The sequence below is a fragment of the Calonectris borealis genome, chromosome 1 (assembly GCF_964195595.1).
Source record: "Calonectris borealis chromosome 1, bCalBor7.hap1.2, whole genome shotgun sequence".
NCBI classification, from domain to species: domain Eukaryota; kingdom Metazoa; phylum Chordata; class Aves; order Procellariiformes; family Procellariidae; genus Calonectris; species Calonectris borealis.
The window spans coordinates 120,491,031-120,510,687 of record NC_134312.1 but is presented as its reverse complement, the minus strand read 5'-3'; the positions used below and the strand labels follow the sequence as shown (position 1 = coordinate 120,510,687).

The 19,657-nt window shown below is 38.8% G+C and overlaps 1 protein-coding gene across 2 annotated transcripts in view; it reads left to right on the top strand.

Moving 5' to 3' along the window:
- The window catches only part of DSCAM (DS cell adhesion molecule), a 390,627-nt gene that overhangs the window by 273,147 nt on the left and 97,823 nt on the right, over positions 1–19,657 (top strand). For both annotated transcript variants that reach the window (XM_075172878.1, XM_075172887.1), the window contains exons 13-17: positions 4,023–4,190; positions 8,139–8,209; positions 15,153–15,393; positions 17,068–17,214; positions 18,977–19,132. In XM_075172878.1, coding sequence (XP_075028979.1) covers positions 4,023–4,190; positions 8,139–8,209; positions 15,153–15,393; positions 17,068–17,214; positions 18,977–19,132 — 783 coding nt within the window. The remainder of the gene's footprint in view (positions 1–4,022; positions 4,191–8,138; positions 8,210–15,152; positions 15,394–17,067; positions 17,215–18,976; positions 19,133–19,657) is intronic.

Sequence of the window (19,657 nt, the reverse complement as noted above, 5' to 3'; positions counted from 1 at the left end):
TCTTTCCAACCATCCACCTGCTCCAGAACAGTTTTTGAGAGTCATTCTTGCCTGATAGGCTCCTTTCTCACCCTAAAACATCACTTGTATTTCTGAATCATGTAACTCAGCATAACCCTATCTAGGAAGATTGAGCTACTTTCCTTTGATTGAAGCAGTGGTGGAAAGGGTATTCAGAGCTCTAAAACACCTTTTTTAGATTTAGTTCAATGTTTTCAAGTGATAATGCATAATGCCGGCAAAGATTAAGTGGTAATCCCTGTGAACTTGCATCGCAAAATTATGTCTTTCTCATATGGCATGATAAATCGATAGCAAGACAGCAAATGAAGTGCCATCAGATTGGGTGAAAACATCAAGACACAACATAGTGATAAAGGTTAAAAAATTGAAAGAAAGAAAAAATACTGGGTGGCAGAATTGGTGTTGGAGAAAATGTTTCTTTGTCTGTATTTGAAGACTGGAGGTCATGTCCTAAAAAGAGCAGATTATCTTCATCTCACTGCAAACAACAGAAATGTCACTTTTTAGGATCTGAGGTTGAATGTTTGGGGAAACTAGTATCAGGTTTTTGAATTCTTGCGAATGACACGATTTTTGTCATTAATTAAATCATCAAGAAGATGAAATACCAAAAATGGTTTCTGAAGAACTTGCAAGGGTAGTTGGGGGAAGTTAGAACAAAGAAGAGGGAATTAAGAAAACTTCTCACAGTTTCCAGGTATCAAAGGGACAGAAGAAAACTTAGGTAAAACATTCGCGAACGCAGATGGTAAGCTCAGGGAACATCCTGCCAAGGCCAAAGTAAAGCTGTAAATTGCACAGTTGAGTTTAGTGAGAATTTTCCACGTATGTTGCTTACCCTGAGGGCTCAGAAATGGGTTTACAGCAGGATGCATCATCTGGGCTTCTCTAGAAGGAAAACAGCAGAACTTTTCAGTTTCAGAGAATGTGCAGGTGACCACATATCATGCATGGACTTCACTATACGGTGCTGCCCTCATGTATCCTATCTACCCCTGCCATGCCATAGACAAAAAAGACACATTACTTACCCTCTGGAAGGAGCATGGAGTTGCCTGTCACATGGGTAGGTGGCATCTGTAGGGTCCAGTTGCCATTCAGGAGCAATATGAATAGTGGGAGCTCAGCATTTCAGGCTGTTTCAGTACTGAGATACAATGCCTGTCTGTACAGAAATGTACCCGTGGCACTCAGACCTGGCCCTTCATGGAAACCACTGATGTGTAGCCATCAGACTTTTCCATCGGAAGTGTACAAAAGGGTTTGAAGGTAGGAACAGGTATGCGGGTCCTTCTTCGTGCCTCCCTCCTCATCCTTTTTATTTTTTATGCCATTAGGGAAAGCCGAGGGGCAAACCGAACATCAGTTCCGCTTCAGTCCTGATCTGAAGGGAGGGGACTGTGCTTGTGCTCTCGTGTGAACTGAGCATCCTTCAGGACGCAGATGCCTTCGCAGAGCTGGGGGGTTCCCCCCTAAACCCGCCACGGGAGCAGCGGGGCGGGCGGCCGGGCGCGGCAGCCGGGTGCAGTACCGGCAGCGGCCACCGGATGGCAGCGCCGGCCCGGGCCTGGGGCGGGCAGCCACCCGCCTCCCCCAAACGAGCGAACGGGCCCTAGTTGTCTTCATCAGAGCAATCCCGAAGCTTCAACCTGTGTTTTAGGAACGGGTGGAAAGCTGCTGGTTTTCATAAAATCATAAATTTTTCATAGATCATTGTGTCAGCGTGCATTTTCTGTAACACTGAGAAGTGCTGGGGTGCAACGTTTTATGAGTGGAATAAAGAATATGTTGAAAATTCCACTCCTTTTTTTAACTTTTTTTTTTTTTTACTAGCCCGTTGCTGCTTGTTTTCTGTGCTTTTTCAGTCTTTCTAGGTAAGTAGATTTTAGAGCACTCTGCAACATCAATAAAAACCAGAACAGCCAATAGTCAATCTTAATATCTCACTCAATTACTTACCACCTGAACGCGAGCAAATATTTTTAGGCTTTGCCAGAAGAAAAGAAAATATTTTTTTTCCTTCTTTTTTCTTATTAACACTTAAATTTTTCAAAACTGGAAACAGTTTTGGTGAGAAATTGATTAATTTCTCTCTGGACTGACTCAGTTTGGAGGGATTCCTTTTGTAGGTTTATTTTACCCTTCAAAAAGGGGATACATGTATCAAAATACACTTCTGAAGTCCATGCATCAGTCATAAATAAACTCTGGAAACCTGCATTTAGAAGTACAGAAGACTCTGAGTTTTCATCTCTCTCATTCTCCGTGGTATGTCATTACTTAACCTACTAAGAGTTACAAGAATTTTTCAAATTTGTTTATTTTATGTCAGCAGTTAATATGTACTACGGAGTCCTACAACTCAGGTAGGACTCAGACCACTGTTTGACTCAGTATGTCAAACAACCAAGTAAAAACTTAAACAATTTGATAACATACATACTATACTAACAGAATTTATTACCCTCATCAGGTCAAATTTAATACATTCTCCATACCAAGTGGGTCTTTTTTTTAAATTCTTTTCCTGTCGGTGTAGTACATGGAACAGACAGCGTTTCCTTCTTGCTTATATAACATTTAACACAATGGAGTGTAACTGCTGGTTAAAATTCTGTAAAGTTGAAGAAATTCCGTAAGGTTTAAGAAAGCAAACTGAAAGCAAATTGTGGCTGCCTGCAGATAACTCCTTTAGGGCTTCTAAAAGTATCCTTCAGAGGAAGCTGTGACAAACTCAGTAACCAAGGGAAAATATATTCAAGTGAATCTGGTTAGCACTTAATGTCTGATTCCTAAATGTTTTCTGAGTAAACTAAGCCACACAGACAAGAAAACAGGCTCTGTAACAAGCCAAGCTGCAGACATTATGACAACTTGTGCATCTTTTAGCAAGCTCATATAAAAGAATTTACACAGTATGTGCAAATATTTGGTATCTGAGTGAGCTTTCTATTTTTAAACTAGTCTTTCTTATCTGTTGAGCTTTCTGCAATCCTGCCTACAGTGACCCATACTGTAAAACGCTCCTGTAGAGCCTCCAGTGACATCCCCCGTAGGATGCTGCAGAGGTTAAAGGAGGAACATCACCTGCACTAAGAAAGAAATGAAGGACAGCAACTCATAAAAGGCATCAACACGCTTTAAACAGAGAGATTCTATTATTTTGTTTGCAGCAATTGAATGCTTGGATGACAAAGAGGGGTTACTGTGTTTAGCCAATTTCCATCCTTTTTCCTATTATATGTCTGGAGAATTTATTAAAAACATAACAGACAGATGAATAGTAAGCATGAACAATAACAATGTGCTCCTCCTTTTACAGATACATGGAAACAGCTAAGAGGGTTCTACATTCCCTTTGTATTAAACTGCTCGTGTAGCCTAACACGAGTCAGGGAAACAGCATCAGTCCTGGAGGGTGCTGAGCCCCACATCTAAGCCAGCAAAGTACTCCAAGCTCTTGCTCACTGTTCACCTATGGTCTGAGCTCCTGGAGTTTGGTATCAAACTTTCTGGCTGATCTCTGCTAGTCTAAGAGCCCTCCATTCCTGTTTATTAACTCCCTTTCCTCCCTTCTTGGAGCACAACCAACCTTCTCTCTGAGTGAGGATCTCTGTGGGGCAGCAGCTCCCATCTTTTTCACAGTTGTTCCAGTGTAGCGATGGTAAAAAAACGGTATGTACACACATACACATACACAAAACTGGGCAATCTTTGCCACTCTCACCACCTCCTCAAAAAAAGGCAAAGCAGTATTTCCTCGGTTTTGCTGAGGACCCGGGGGCTGAGATCCCATTACTCACAGCACCACGCTTGGAGCAGTCGAGAGTGCTGTCAAGGAAGGTGATCACTCGATTTGCTTGTAGCAGCAGGCGTTATCTGGGTTAATCAGCAATGGCAGTATCCCTCTCTGTGAGACGGTTTAACTGCATGCTTGTGTTAGCAATGCTAACATCATCTTTTATTTGTCTGTTTTATTTTAATCTCTTATTAAATAGACTCTTGGGATTCCGTTCAGAGAACCAAAGATGTTTCCCCTCAGCTAAATCAAGCCACTATCATTGACCTCCACCCTTCCTCAACTTACAACATTCGCATGTATGCCAAGAATCGCATCGGCAAGAGTGAGGCCAGCAATGAGCTCACCATCACTACAGATGAAGCAGGTACGCTCTGGTTCTGTAGCATCTAAATCGTGCTGGGAATTATTGCTCCTTGATATGAGGAATCTTTACTTGAAATGCTGCTTATGTTGCTGCAGCGGCATTGAAAGAAATACTGAATTGTTCCCATAAAACATTGTGACTTTTGCAACTTCATCGTGCAGGCCTGTAATTAAAGCCGTTCAGTGTCATCTAGTGGTCAAAGAAGACATTGTGCTCCAAATTTTCAGCCTGGGGTACTGGAAATGGCACGCCTATATCTATAGTTAGGCAACTCAATCAACAACATCCTATTTTTAGTGGTGGTTCCTCCCCTGTGGGTTTTGTGGCTTTCCTTAGATGCCCAGGGATTCAGTATAAGTAACTCATTTAAGCTACCCCCATTTGAGAACATTGACCTACGTGAAACGTACCTTCCTTTGGTATTCCATCCGCTACCCCACCCATCATTTAGTTTTCTGATTACCGTGTAAGTCCGTTGGCTGTCATTAGTTAGTGTCAACCCCCTGTTCTTTGTTGCCATGTATTCTTCTACATGGCTACACGTTTCTGTGCCAGGAGGGCTATGCGGGCATCTTCACTTTGATGGCCGGAGTCACTCTTTCGTGCACTCAAACTGCTGCCCTCCAGTGCCGTCTTATTTTTATTTCTCAGGGCTAGCAGAAGTGGCAGATGGATAAGGACAGCACAGCCTTGTGCATCCTACCACGTCCCAAGGCCTACCTGTTACATGTGACAGCGGAAAAGACTTATGGGTGAAAAGCAGAGGGCTACAGCTCTCTATTTCAGCAATTAGCAATGAAAATGTTGAATGGCTATAAATATTTCTGCCAGATATATGTTGCAATTATATACAATGTACAAAGGTGTACAGCTGAGAGTAACGCAAGCAGCTTCAACACCCTTAGCCATGAAACTGGGTGCAGTTACTCTGAAAAGTCTTGACCAGAAAGGAGCTTGCTCATTTGTATTTTAAAACACATTTTTATCTTGCTAATTTTATTTTTCCTGTTATCTTATGCTAAGTCAGCAATGCTCCCTTCTTTAGGGATTTTGAGAGGAAAACCATAATGCAAGTATCTGGGTGACAGTGCCCTGGCAGTGAAAACCTACTTCTTTTTCAAGATTCATGTTGGTCTGAACTTTAAACACTCCGTGACTGATTTTCAGTTCAGCTCATATGAATACAACTGTGTAATTCCCACTCATTTACTCTGTGGGTGAATTGACTACAGTGAAAATATACCCCTCGTCAGGAGAACGTTTTTGGTTCCAAAGGACTTTTTTGGAATAAGAACAGGACACAAGGACTCACAGTGCAAAGTAGAGTAAGCAGGAGACAATGTGAGCTGCATTTCTTTTTTCACCAAGTGTCCTTTTTCATCCTAGTGAAAAGAAAGGAGTGAAGAGTATTTACATTTTTACGAGCCTTCAGTGAACAGCTTTACTAACAGTGAAGAGTTTGTTTGCAAAATATTTATCATTTGATCAGGGTTTTTCTCTTCCTTTGTTCAATGAAAATGTGAAATGACTAGAGAAAACATACTTATCCATTCTTCCAGCCAGCAGCATCTGTATCCTCAAAAAGCCCATCCTTCCTTGTGCATATACATCAAAGTAGAGGGGTGGATCTTGGATCTACTCTCTCATTCTCTCTTATTCAGCCATGCTTGGAATATTTCTTACTTGCTGAGTTTTTCCTGACTGATAATTAAGTTGTCAGGATCAGCAGCTGGTCTTGTAATAAAAAAACAGCTTCCCCATGAACAGGGTGGAACCTTAACATCACGTTTTATTCAGTTCTTTGTAACCAGGTTTCAGAATAATTGATCCTTTTGTCGCTGTCTTTTAAGGAGCTGTCTATCTGGAGAAAAAGACCAGCAGTGTGGAACTGTATTCAAAAGTCACTGATCTACCTAGGGAACAATTGGAAGAGCGGAGGTCAGGCTTAGGCAGAATATGTGATGTTTGTCTCCTGGGTTTTGATTTCAGGTAGTGTGCAATGTACAGGAGCATCAGTTTTTGATCACTGTTTACTTCTGTTCTCTGCTTTTACAATAGGAAATGGAGAACAGCATGGGTGCAGGGAATGAGAGAGAAGGTAACGAGAAGGGAGCAAGATAGACATCCAAGAAAGACAATATAAAAACTGAACAGCTCAAACCATGCTACTGGCAAGGGGCGCAGATTGTGTATCACATATTACAGCAACATGAGTTGCCCAGCACTAATTATAAAGGTTCTCTGTGGCAAAAGGATAGTCAAGAATGGCATAATTTCAAAGCTTACAGACCACATCTTTCCCTCCATATAATGACAGTTAGCTCCTGTGCTGGAAAATAGACTATAAGTACACACTTGCACTAACACTTGTCAGGAAAAGCAAAAGCAATATGGCTGTTGTTTAACACTGAAATCAATAGAGGAAGCTGGGATATCTGGGTTTTCTTTATGTCTTTGTCACAAGCTCTGTATGACATTAAGTATATAAAATAAATTACTTCTTATTTAACATTTCACCATGGTATGCTAGGAACAGTTAACTACTCGGGTCTGTAAAAACACTTGGGGTCTCTCAAGGAAAAGTCAAGATTTTAAGGTGCACATTTTAAAACCCATTTTTAGGATCAAATGCTTTGCTCATATTCCACTACATTATAATGTACCTGGAGAAATGGCATTCATGTTTGTCAGCAGGGGGACAGTATCAAGGACAGGATTCAAAAAAATCATAGAGACCTCATTTTTGTCAGTGGACTTTTTCCACTTCTCCTTCCTGTACATTAATGCAAGGGGAATGGAAATAAAGTTCTTTCAACCTTTGGAAATTTCCCGTATGAAGGACAGTCAACAATGGCACAGAATAGGGCATATTTAATAACTTAAACATATTATAGGCTGTATTCTGGGTCTCTCTGCTTTCATCAGTTAAAGCAAAATGTTCTGGTTCCTCTCACTGCAGCTGTCATTTACTGCTGCTCCACCTCTAACAGCCCCATCTCACCCTTTTTATTGCTTTACTTCCTTTGTCATGCTATTAAACTTAATTTAATACCTTTTACTGAGGCCATATTCTGCATCAAGGGAACCCTCTACAGCAGCTTGAGATCACTCCATTCCTTTCTTCAGATCTTTCTTTTACAATGATTTACCTCGCTGAGCAAGCAATTTACTTCACACCTCTCCATTCAGTCCCAGCCAATTCTTGATCTGCTTTGTAGCTGCCCAGCTGACAAGTAGGTTCCCCTAGACTCAGGGCCTTCTTTTTTCATTCGCCTTTAAAGCGTCATGCGCACCCTCGGCAGCATATCAATAGTGAATGAAACTCCTCCGGACTCAGGCAGGAGCTGCAGCTTGCTTTTTCCATCTGGCAGTTATTTTTTGCCTGCTTTCCAGGCTAGGATACTTACACTGGGGAGGGGCAGAGGGTAAAGTGTGCAGGGTTTTGTGTATAAAATACTTGATATTTGACTGAATGTGCTCAGTCTCCAGTGAACAAAGGGGATTCCACTGGAAATTTTGCGACATGATGAAGGTCGGCTGAGGAGCTCCTATCTCACCTGCTTTCAAACAGGTTCTGCTGCCTTTCTATCACCTACAGGGTTCTGACTGCTGAAAATATGTCTTGCCTATTTACAAAACAGAAACAGCATTGTAAGTGTATCACTATACAAGAAAAGTCACTGTTATTCACTCTTATTTTATTTGCCAGGTTGCTAAGTTTTGGCATGTGTTGTATTTCACTGTTGGCCAGAGATGACACCTGAATGATCAAGATGCTAGGCTCTGGTTTTGTTTGATGAAGTGGTATCTTCAGTTTTCTATATGACATTGACTCTATCCAACTCTTTGTGCTGCTGGTGTGTTAAGTTGGTGACATGTTATGTGAAAGTGCTGAATTCTGTGTGCTGTGAGGGCCAGTTTTGATGCATCTCTCTTCTCTCTTTGCAGCTCCTGATGGTCCACCTCAGGATGTCCAACTTGAGCCTATATCTTCACAAAGCATTAGGGTCACCTGGAAGGTAAATGTACACAGCCAAGAATATAGCCTCTGACAGTATTTTGGTGCATGCAAAGAGGTTCCATTGATGGGAGTATTATAACAAGAGTGGATCAGTTATTTTATTTTGGAGAGACCTTGCAGATACCTTTGCCAACAAACCTTATATTGGTCGGTAAGACTGGCGCATTATGTAAAGAAAGAACCTTCCATTGGAGAGTAATAGCAGCAGCCGCTTGCCTGTACTGATGAAAATTACATCTCCTACTTCTTTCCGATTTCAAAGATAAGGCTATGTGCTTGGAAAATGAGCACTCACAGTATTTCACTGTGGTTTTGGGCAAAATTTCCCCAAACCATTCGAGCCAATGGGATTTTTTTCCCATTGCAATGGACTTTGGGACAGAGCCTTACTGAAGGCATATCTGCACAGAGAGAGCAATATAGTGTCTCAGTATAGTCCATGAGAATTAATGAATCAGAGCAACTAACTTAAAAATGTCAACAACTGATATTATTTAAAAATTTGGCATGTCTTGTGACTCAATTAATTTTTTCTAGTTTTTGCCTCGTGTTTTGACAACCACAAAATGTTTTAAATGCTTTCAGTATGATATCAGAGGTACTTAAACCACGTTTTAAATTATTTTGTGCTATATACTGCTTGTACATTGTAGCAGACAGAATAAAGCTATCTAATTATAGTAGTGTAATCTCAATATGAATGGCAGTTTCCAAATTGTATTGATAATTCCATGTATTTAAGGTTCTGAAATACGTAGTATTAAGTGCTGGAGTAGGATGGTGGCATAATAGTCATTAATTTCTATAATGATGTTAATTACTCCTGCAAATGTGGGTAATGTGTAGTTTGCATCATAGTATGGACCATCCAGAAAGTCAGGATAGTAACAGTGAGTTGCTGCTTATTAACCATATAAATAACTGCAGGCTGCTTATTTTTTTTTAATTTATTTATACAATAAATAACCAGCACAATCCTGTGTTAGTTTTGAGTTTGTCCCTGAAAAGACAGGTTTCTATAGTGCACAATCTCCATACAGTGCAGGTGGATATATAACTACTGAGATGTCCAACTAGTACAGAGGGACCTCAGCTATCAAGATTTTTTTAGTAGCTCAATGGTGGTTTAAAAATGGTAGATTAAAAATTCTGTTTTGATGAGACATTTTGGTATTAAGCTTCAAAAGCAGTAGTCCGTATCAGACCTCTTATGCACTTGTCACAAATACAGTGCTGGTTCTTGGACCTCGTCCACATCTTAAACTTATATCAGTGTTGGTTTTCATCAAATGGTTTCCAAAAACCAAAGGCTTGTGGTCACTAGCCCCATGCTTACCTGATGGTTGAAGTGAAACACAACAATGTATTTATAAAAGACATACATGAAGCGTGGATTTAAATGCAGCACACAGTCAGTAGAGCAAAGGCAGTAGTTATTGAAGCAATGCAGAATGTACAGTGATTCTCAACAAGCTTAATGGGTTGATTCTTTTTAAAGCACTCAAGATGTGTGACTGCCATTGGATCTAGTCAACTATAACCTCCAAGCTTCTATGCATGAACTTGTTTTTATGGATGTATGGGTAGGCAGATTGAAAGGCTTTGCCTGCTTTTTTAAAGTTCACTTTGGGGAATATTTTCAAAAGCAGAAAGAGAAGATAGGCACCATTGGTTCACTGCTGGAGTTTATAGTGCCATTTGCAATTCTGAAGATCTGCCATTAAATTTTATAGATGCAGATGTGTGCAGGCAGCTACAGGACAAAAAAAAATTTCACACCTACATTTCAATAACATTGTCTAAAATATGGTTCAATTTGTAATTCCAGGCCACTTCGGGTGCAACTTAGTGTCCTGATCTCTAGGTATTGCCTGGGGAGTAGAAGCATGTCAAAAGAGTAGCTGGAGTTGTATTCTCAAGATCATGTTTGGAATTTGATTTGTGAATACTTGTCGAGTAATGATCAGTATCTAATATAAAAAAATAATCACAGAAATGAGCTATGTATTGAATATATAATCCGTTGTCCTGGCAAGTCTCGTGAGCTGAGTGAGCTTAAGGTGTGAGCTACCTGTGACCTTGAAAATGTCTGCTTGTACCCATAAAGCGTATATCCAAACCAGGAAAGGTGGGTCCATGCTCCCAGAACTGTGCACCCTGGTGAACCCGGTGCCATGCACTGTGCAGATGCTGACTAGACATTTGGAGTTTGCTGTGGAGTGTGCTGCCATACTGCACACCCATTCTCCAATAAATACCCAGTCTCCTGTGAACTTTCAAGATATTATTCCCATAGACCTAGTCTCTGTTAAATCTGTTAAATCTTTTAATTTATTGACCAGCAGTATCCGACGTGGTCAAGCAGCACGAGAGGCACTGTGGCAGTGAGATATTCCTGGTAGCGTGTCCTTTAGCAAAGTGCTAGGAAGGTGCTGCTGGCTCTAGCCAGAGGTAGCCTACAGCCCCATCATGCCACAAGATCCCATGAGGTGCTGTTTTGCAAGCAGCAGAAACTCTGGAGGTCTGCCTATGAAAGGATGGACAGCAAAAGGCACCACTGGCACTTCACTGAAATTCTGCTCAGTGTGATCTTTGTGCTGTCAAGCCCCTGGGTGCTCAGCTTGAAAACTCTGGGCCTTGATTTGCAGTCATTCCTCCTTTATCTGCTGGTAGGTTAGCTCATCTGATGGGCGCTAAGTTTCTCTGTGGTGCTGGATGTAGATGAAATCTAATTGTTTTCCTTGACCTCGAAGCTCCTTTGCAGATAAAGGTGGTCACTGAGCTGCCTTCCTGAAAGGTTAGTGCTTGCGTAGTCCTACCTTTACCGGAAAAATTATTTCCTGAATTACAAATTGTAACAGCTGATTAAGAAGTCCCCCTAATTAAGAAGTCCCAAACCAGGAGTAAGCCATTCACTTCCCTTGAATTATTGCAGTTTTCTCCTAGCCAGAGCAGTTTTAGTCCATTACTCAACAAGGTACTTTAAGATGGTCCCACAGACATACCATAGTTCAGTTCCATGCTGAATCCTGACTTTTGGGTAGGTGCCTATGATGCATTACCGTGCAGAAGGCACTCATTGCATTGTGCAATACAAAGTACTTCAGAATAAAGAAATATCCTGAGATCAATCCTATATTGTCATGGAGGCAAAATAAGGAAGAAAATAAACACAATAATAACCTGGTCATTTTTATTTGGAGGCGTATGGAGCTTTTGCCAAGAAAGCCTATGACGACATTATACAAAAGGGATTGTGTTGAGAACCATAGTTTTATTTAAAGTTGGCAAAGCTCATTTAAATACAGACAGCGTCAATAACAGCAAAAGGAGCAGAGAATAACACATAAATTATCTTTCATCTTGTATTAAATTCTATTTCTGCAACTTGCTGCAGTCATTAATCTTCCTTTAAAGTTTGTCTTAGCCCACTTTTAGAAAATCCTAGTTAAGCGAAGTTTTATAGGTCTGTGATCTATTTAATCCCATTTCTACGTGTCCACTGGGTTTCAGAATGAATTTTTAAATAGTACTCAGAATTTTTTGGTAGTTTAAAATGGTGCAGAGAGAATGGGAATGAAACAGGAATTCTCATTTAGAAAAGACCATGAAAATATTCATTATTTTTTCTTGTAGTACTTTACAAGGTAAATGAACCCATTAAATTTAGGCATGGGAAATATTCCTTTTCCTCTTTATGCATATACACATGCACACAACTATAAAATGTCATATTTTACAAAAGTCATTGATACCCTATTTTACAAATACGGGATTTTATGAGATAAGCAGTAAGATCATGGACTGAAACTTACTTTTTCATAATGTTCTACAACTACTGACAAGGTTAACAATATTTTTCCCCATGAACACTTGGTCATGGACAAATGTTGCTTCACTGAATTTTCTACCAAAAAATGTGTTTATACACAAGAAGGCGTGTATATCAAATATGATTTATTTGTGCAAATAGTCAATCCAAAATGAAACATTTAGATAGTACTAACAAGGAACATTTGAAGTTTTGTAGAGCAGAACATTTCAATGCTTAGTTCTGAAGTGACTTTGAGCTTGGTTTATATTGTATAATGTTTCAAAGTGGGAAAAAAAAAGAAGTAAAATGTTGATGTTTTATTTAAAGAAAAAATTCCCTTGACCTAAAACAATTATAAAGATGTTTCATGAAAACTGCAAAATTTGCCATTTTGTTCTAATTCAAAATGAGAAAGTATATAATTGCAGAATTCCCAGTGAAGAGGCTATTCTGGCTGTAGTCCTGCTCTGAGAACATTTCAATGCATAGTAAATGTATGATTCAGCTTTATCTTTATGTTCCATCTGTTTTACAGTATGATGTATGTGTTCCAATATATGTGCTATACGCTTCTGTGATCTATTATGTACAAGGTGAATGCTCACTTTTTCTTGATATCCAGTCATGCCTTATGATATATAGTGTACGTACATACAGCATCTTAATGTGTGCTGTATGTGGCAGTAGGCAGTGTATGCCATTCACAAAACAATAAGTGCACTACATTATGTGGTGTATGTGTTTTATGCACGTTGCTTGTGATTTTAATGTGCAATGTGTGTTTGTGACAACAACTTTTGTTCAAAAGCCACCCGTGGTAACTCATGGGAATGTTCCAGTTGCAGCCTTTAACTAGGAGAGGCTTTAGATCTTGAGATGTCCAACAGACATCTCATGTTAACGTTTGAGACAAGAAATCTCCACGCAGACTGTTGAGATGGAAGCTGTGATGGAATCCAACACTGGTGGAGAGAACTGCTGTCCTGATATGATTAAACTGGTGCCTCCACACTGATACACATTTAGAAAAGAGACACTGACCTGCAACGTTGCCTGAATGCAGTCCTCCCTGTAATAACACTTGTTTAAGTTGTCTGCTGCTTTGTCCAAACTGTTTGTCCTTTAGTCAATTTGAAATGTTTAGACTATGTTAGTTCAGTCTTCTTGCCCCTTCTCATCAACACTGACAATGCCTCTAAAAATTTATGAGCTATGCAAAATGCTATGGCTAGTAATAGAATTTGAAATCCTTCAACTAATGAAACAATTCACCCTGAAATATTTAATTATTTAAATGTGACAAAGTTATTTTCTTCTCAGATGGAATGAAACAGCTTTATCTTATGAAGATATCTGAATCTCAAACAACAAAAAAAAATCTGACCTTAGTTTCCACCCCACAGTCCAGCTTAAAAGAAACACCTTTTGCAGTCGTTTAAAGATCATGAAGCCATGTAGTTGTTCAGAATAGGTAACGCACTTGCAAACAAAGTGTTTTGATAATAAAAGACCTACATGTTTCTAAAGAAGTTGGGGTCTTTTTGACAACAAAACACAGAAATATTCAAACAGAAAACAATTATACTCTTAGATTCCAAAAAGACAGTTCTAATCCCTGCAGTGTGCCTTACAAGGCGCTCAAGACCTGAATCTCCTAATTCGGTCATCTATGACTGGACGGACAGCACCACACTTGCAGAGAGCTTATTGGTACCAGAGGAACTGAAGTACTACAGTGGAAATTATATCCTTGCTTCAAGTTTTGTTTCTGTTTCTGAAGGCAGGAGGGAGCAAAAAAATAAAGCATCTGCGGAGTAATTCAATCAGTCAGATCCATCTAGTGATACATTTTAAATACGGGGAGGGTGCTGGTTTTTGCAGAGCAATGATTTGTTGGTCGTGGATGAAAGGTAAATCCCACGCCGGTTTTATTAGCCCCAGTGAGACTTTAGTCCAGTGGACTATAAACTCACTGAAACAGACAGATCCTGTAGCAGAAAAGGGTATTCTTCCTGAGAATGTGTTCCTCAGTAGATTTAATGGGATATAGTAACAACAGAAATTGCTGCCTCTGCCGGTTTAACTCATTGCCGATAAACTGCGTCACAAAGACCTTTTTTATGGGTCAGTGGATCGGATGAGCTCGTGGGCATCTGGTGGGAATTTGAAAGAGGTTTGGAGGATTTGAAAGAGCTTTTTGTCCATGGATTATAAACTGCGCCTTAAAATGTTTGTACTAATTATACCTCATATACGTAGAAAATCATTATCATGTATTGAAATTAGTCCAGTACTATTTAAATAGAATTTTAATAGGTATTTCTTTCAATAACAGACTTTTTCCCTGAGTTGCCAATCCTTGTTTTAGTCTAGACTACATTTTATATTGCAGAGTACAGAAATGATTTCAGGTACAGGGAATCTTGTACTGTGTCTGAGAAATACAGTACATAATTATGGCCAACCATTTTGTACTGTCCATATTCTTGAATGCCAGATATTGTACACCTTGTTTTAGTAGCTATTCAGTATGCAAATCTCTGCTTCCAATTCATTATTGCCTTCAGCACTCATTATCTAATCATCTTTCCACACTACACACTAAATGAACAGAAGCATATTTCAAAGCACAGCGTAAAATTTTCCTAATGCATCTAGCTGAATAAACTTATGTGACTGCCTTCAACAGATCAATAAATGCCTTACTAAAGATTTAGCGAGTGAATGGTAGGCACTTCTGGCAAAAACACAATTAGCAGTGAATGGTAGGGCTGTAATGCAAATATACCCTTATCAACTCAACTTTGATTTATTCACCTGATAAGAGAACAAAACATTATAAATTCAAATTATAACTCAAGAATATCTCCTTATCAGACTTTTCTGTGTATGAACCATTTAAAGGTCTGTCCTTTATCACAGGAATGCGCAAATTAGAACAAACTGCACCTGAAATTCATATATCATGGTAAAAAGTTTCTACTTCATGTGCAGGGAGTACTTTTGAATTGTTACCTAAAAATAGACTTGCATTTGGTCGGAAAAAATGTTGACTCAAAAATTTTAAGGGGAACAACTTGATTTTGGAGACATGCACTTAAAGTGTAATCTTTCATTTTCTGTTTAGGCTCCGAAGAAGCACTTGCAAAATGGAATTATTCGTGGATACCAGATAGGTTATCGGGAATACAGTGCAGGAGGCAATTTCCAGTTCAACATCATCAGTATTGATACCACTGGGGACAGTGAAGTTTATACGCTGAATAACCTGAAAAAATTCACCCAGTATGGCATGGTAGTCCAGGCCTGTAACCGAGCTGGAATAGGACCTTCTTCTCAGGAAATCATCACCACTACTCTTGAGGATGGTAGGTCCTAGGCAAATAGCTATCATGGGACATGTTATTATTTCTTTATTTCTTTTTACCTTGTTACATTTATTGCTTGATTAGTGATTATTATAGTGGGCATAATGGAAGACCAGATTTTACAGCTGTTAGATACAGTAGACAGCTGGATGGAAAGAGACTGACCAATGAGAATGTACAATTTTCATTGCAAGAGATGCAGAATCATGCAGGTAAATAAATATAACTCTACTAACATGATATATCCTACTGTGAATGATATAGACTAAGATCATAGCTTTCACTAAGAAGCCTATTGCTCTGGTGTTTACATATTTGCAAATTTTGTGATCTCATCATAGCTTCATAGTGATCTCATCATAGTTTTGATATGCTAAGAAGTAAAACTCTGAAAGGTGAAGCGATACTGTTAATTTTGTTGGCTTTCTTTTTTTTTTTCAAATGAATGTGCGGTGAAAGCTAGAGCTCTTGTACTGCACAATCCCTTATCTTGTCAGCCTAAAGAGAGATGTGTGGTTTTTTCAAGGATATCCAAACTAATGAGAGAAAAATCATTGTTATTTCAGACAATCTATTTCAACCTGTCTAATCCAAGGAACAATTTAGATTTTTTTTTTTTTTAAACTTTTCAAAATAAAAAGTACTTCTCAAACGATGAAAGGGAGTCCTCTAGTGGAAAAAGAGAATCATTCCATATCCAAAAAGAGGCCCAATATTTTAGAGGAGTATAAAAGCGAATAATAATCCTAAAGGATAGTGTAGGCCAGATTTTCAGCTACCATAAATTTACATCAGTGTACTGAAGTCAGTGCCAGCTAGAAATCTGACTTTTTACATGGGGGAAATGGAGTAGTACACATCTCAAATTCTCAAGAGCTACAGATTTTGAGGCATACGTTTCACAGAAGGCTGGTGTTTTTCATTTACTCTAAGTGTTGCTATGCCTAGACAGATCACTGCAAAACCTCAGAAGGCAGTATGTCACACGTGCATATATTTTGTATTATAATAAATAGTGGTTTTTTTCTTCAGAATCCGACATGCTTATTTTTCCTGACAACTTTTTTTTTTGGTTGTTACTCAATTTTGGGTCCTTCTCAGAATTAAAGGTGTCATGAGCTTTAAAAGCAATGCCAAATACTAACACTGCTGTATTGTTTTGACACTAAATGGCCAACAGAAAATGCCTTAGATTTGGCTGACTTTTTCCAATTTTTCTAAATATCAGTGAAAATATTTTATGAACATTTTTTCCAATATTTTTTAAAGAAGTGCCCACTTTCCCCCACCACCAACTTTAAAGGAGCATTAGAATTGTCCAGAAAGATGGCAATTTGGCTGCAAACTTTCAAAAATATATTAAAATTGCTTATAGAATATTCTGCATATTTCAGCACTAGGACATATTTCTCTTTCAAAAGAAGCGACAAAAAACCTATTAAAAGACTAGTTAGCAAGTGGGGAAGCAGTACATCAAAAGTCATTCCAGGGAAATCAGCTGCACTTGCAGAAACATGTGGATTGTAGTAAGATTAAAGGTTTTGCATTGTTAAGAGTGGGTAACTGCTAATTAAATAATGGCTGGTGGGATAGCAATGAAAATTGAAAGGGCAGCCAAAGGGTAAACATTGAGTTGTATTCATCGAGTTAAAAATGGTGAATATCTTATTCCAGTGCCCAGCTGCCCTCCAGGGAATGTGCAAGCCACTGCCACATCACCAGAAACCATCTCTATTTCTTGGTCAACATTGGCGAAAGAAACCCTGAATGGGATTCTGCAAGGATTCAGGGTTATCTACTGGGCCAATCTCTTGGACGGAGGTGAGAGAAATCCAACTATTACCAAGTAACAAGCCATATGTGGCCTTTAAATCTTTTCTTCTCTGCTGTGAAGGCATTGTACTTCCTTTTCGCTTTGGTTTAGAGAAAGCTTCATCTACCTGTGAAGGAAGCCATTTTCCGTAGGTCTTTACCAGAGTAGCAGGCATTGCAAAGCTGCCTGCAGGGCCCCTTGGGGAAGGCTTCCCCCGTGGGTTTGCAACACTCCATAGACCTGCATAGTACCCAAAATGACCTGAGCAAATTTCATCTCAGTTTCAAAGTCCAGCAGGTTTCTTTTATAAAGAATGATGATATGAACCTAGAACATACCTGCCCAATCACGTATTTTATTTTACTTTGATTAGTTATCTGTTTGCTTAGTTAGGTGACTACTTGAGGGGTTATTGCTTATTTTTTGACAGGATGTATTTCATCTCCATAGCTGAGGGCATAAGAAGGAAACATTTTTGGAAAAGGCTTGTTATTTTCATGCCAGCCTCTTCTGTTGTGCTTATGTTTTGTACTCTTAGCATAATTCCTAGGGAAATCGACTCCTGAGCAGAAAATGAGTGAAATGATCAAAGGAAAAATGAGATACCTTACTAATCTGCAATTTATCACATGATGATAATTCTACGTATGGTCCTTTCTTGTAAATTAAATATTAGTAGGTTTGGGATGCACATGCCTTTATTCCTATTTGCCCTGCTGAATTTTCACAGCTCTAGGGCAATGAGCTGTCTCCCTTCTTTTGCTTTCATCCATCAGGATCATAGTTCACTCTAATATGCAACTGTCTTGCAAATCCTGGCCTCTATTAGTGTGGCAAGGGGAACTCAGAGTGGAAATGTATCCCAGAGGCCCATTGTTACTGCTGATAACGTTAGAGTCAAAAATATTTGGAAATAAACCACCAATTCCTTTGTACATTTAAAAATAAAGATTAAAAATGTATGAGAAGCATACATAAAAATGTAGACATGGCAGACATAAAATTAAATGTTTCCAGTGATGTCTGTAGTCTTTGGATCAGATTCTATGTGAATATTATCAGTGCATGTCTAAGCTCCTATGTGATGTCCTATAACATGATGAAAGAAGATAACGTTCATGCAGTGCTTAAAACCGGATTTTCTTCATTTGTTCAGCTTTATTTTCAGCCCTAAATATGTTTAAAGCTTTTTTGCCGTATGGGTTGTACTTCTTAGCTTGCTGCAAAAAAGATTCATATGAAGTGCACCATCTTTCTGCAAGTAAATCTGATTTTACTGTCTTTAAATCTATTGTTAGCTGGTATTACTGCCATCAAGTGCTTTGCAGCAGCGCTTGCTACATATTTTAAAATAAAGGGGCCTTTTTTTTGTTTTTCCTTATGAGAAATGGTCTTTCTCAAAACCAGAAAATCTTTATGAAGATAACTGACTTTCTCATTTTTGCTTTAGGGAATATTTTGCAATAATCTCTTCTTGTTATCTATTCTGTATGAAAAATCTTATTACTTGTAAAAATTTTCAATTCTCTTCCCTGTATTTAAAAAAAATGCAAAAAAATGTTTGAAAATGAAAACAGGGTCTGCTTTGAAAGGTAAGAAGTCGGGACACAAAGGAATTTATTTTAATTTATTATAATTCATTGCTATTTTATAATAATGAAGCATTACTTCTCTGGTACACTCTTTAATCCCCAAGATTTCCACAGGAGGTATCAATAGCTGGGAGAAGACTGAACTTGGCAGTAACTCTATTTCCTTTTTATTCTATAGAGCTAGGAGAGATAAAGAATGTCACTACTACACAGCCATCACTAGAGCTTGATGGCCTGGAAAAATACACCAACTACAGCATTCAGGTGTTGGCTTTTACACGAGCTGGAGACGGAGTGAGAAGTGAACAAATTTTCACCCGCACTAAAGAAGATGGTAAGGAGCAAAACATGTTCCATTCCCACTTCCACAAAATGTTTGTATGTCTCAGGCTTTCAAAATAGTACAAATATTGTACATAAACATGCAGAGTGAGATTTCTATTGAGTTAGGAGCACATGGAGAGGAGTATGCACCCGCAGCTTTGAAAACAACCTGACTGTTTCCAAGACTCCAGTTCAGGTGAGCCAGAAGGTTGTAGATAACGCTAATGATCTGAGCAAGTTTGCCTTTTTTTTTTCTTCCCAAATACTTCAGGATCTTATTTGGGAATTTTGAGAGGGTTTGAGTTAATTCTTTCAAAGTGATTGAAAACGGGGAAAGGAGGATGATCTTATATAACTTATATGCCTCTAAGAAGATTTTTTTCAGTATATCTATATAAAAAAATATCCCTCCAAACACCTTTTCCCTAAAAAGCAAAATGAAGAACCAAAATCTCTTGCCTTTGTTCATAGGTCAAAGCATGGAAAATTTAAGTCTTAATGCTGAAAGTTTAAGAAAGTTTTAATCACATGCAGA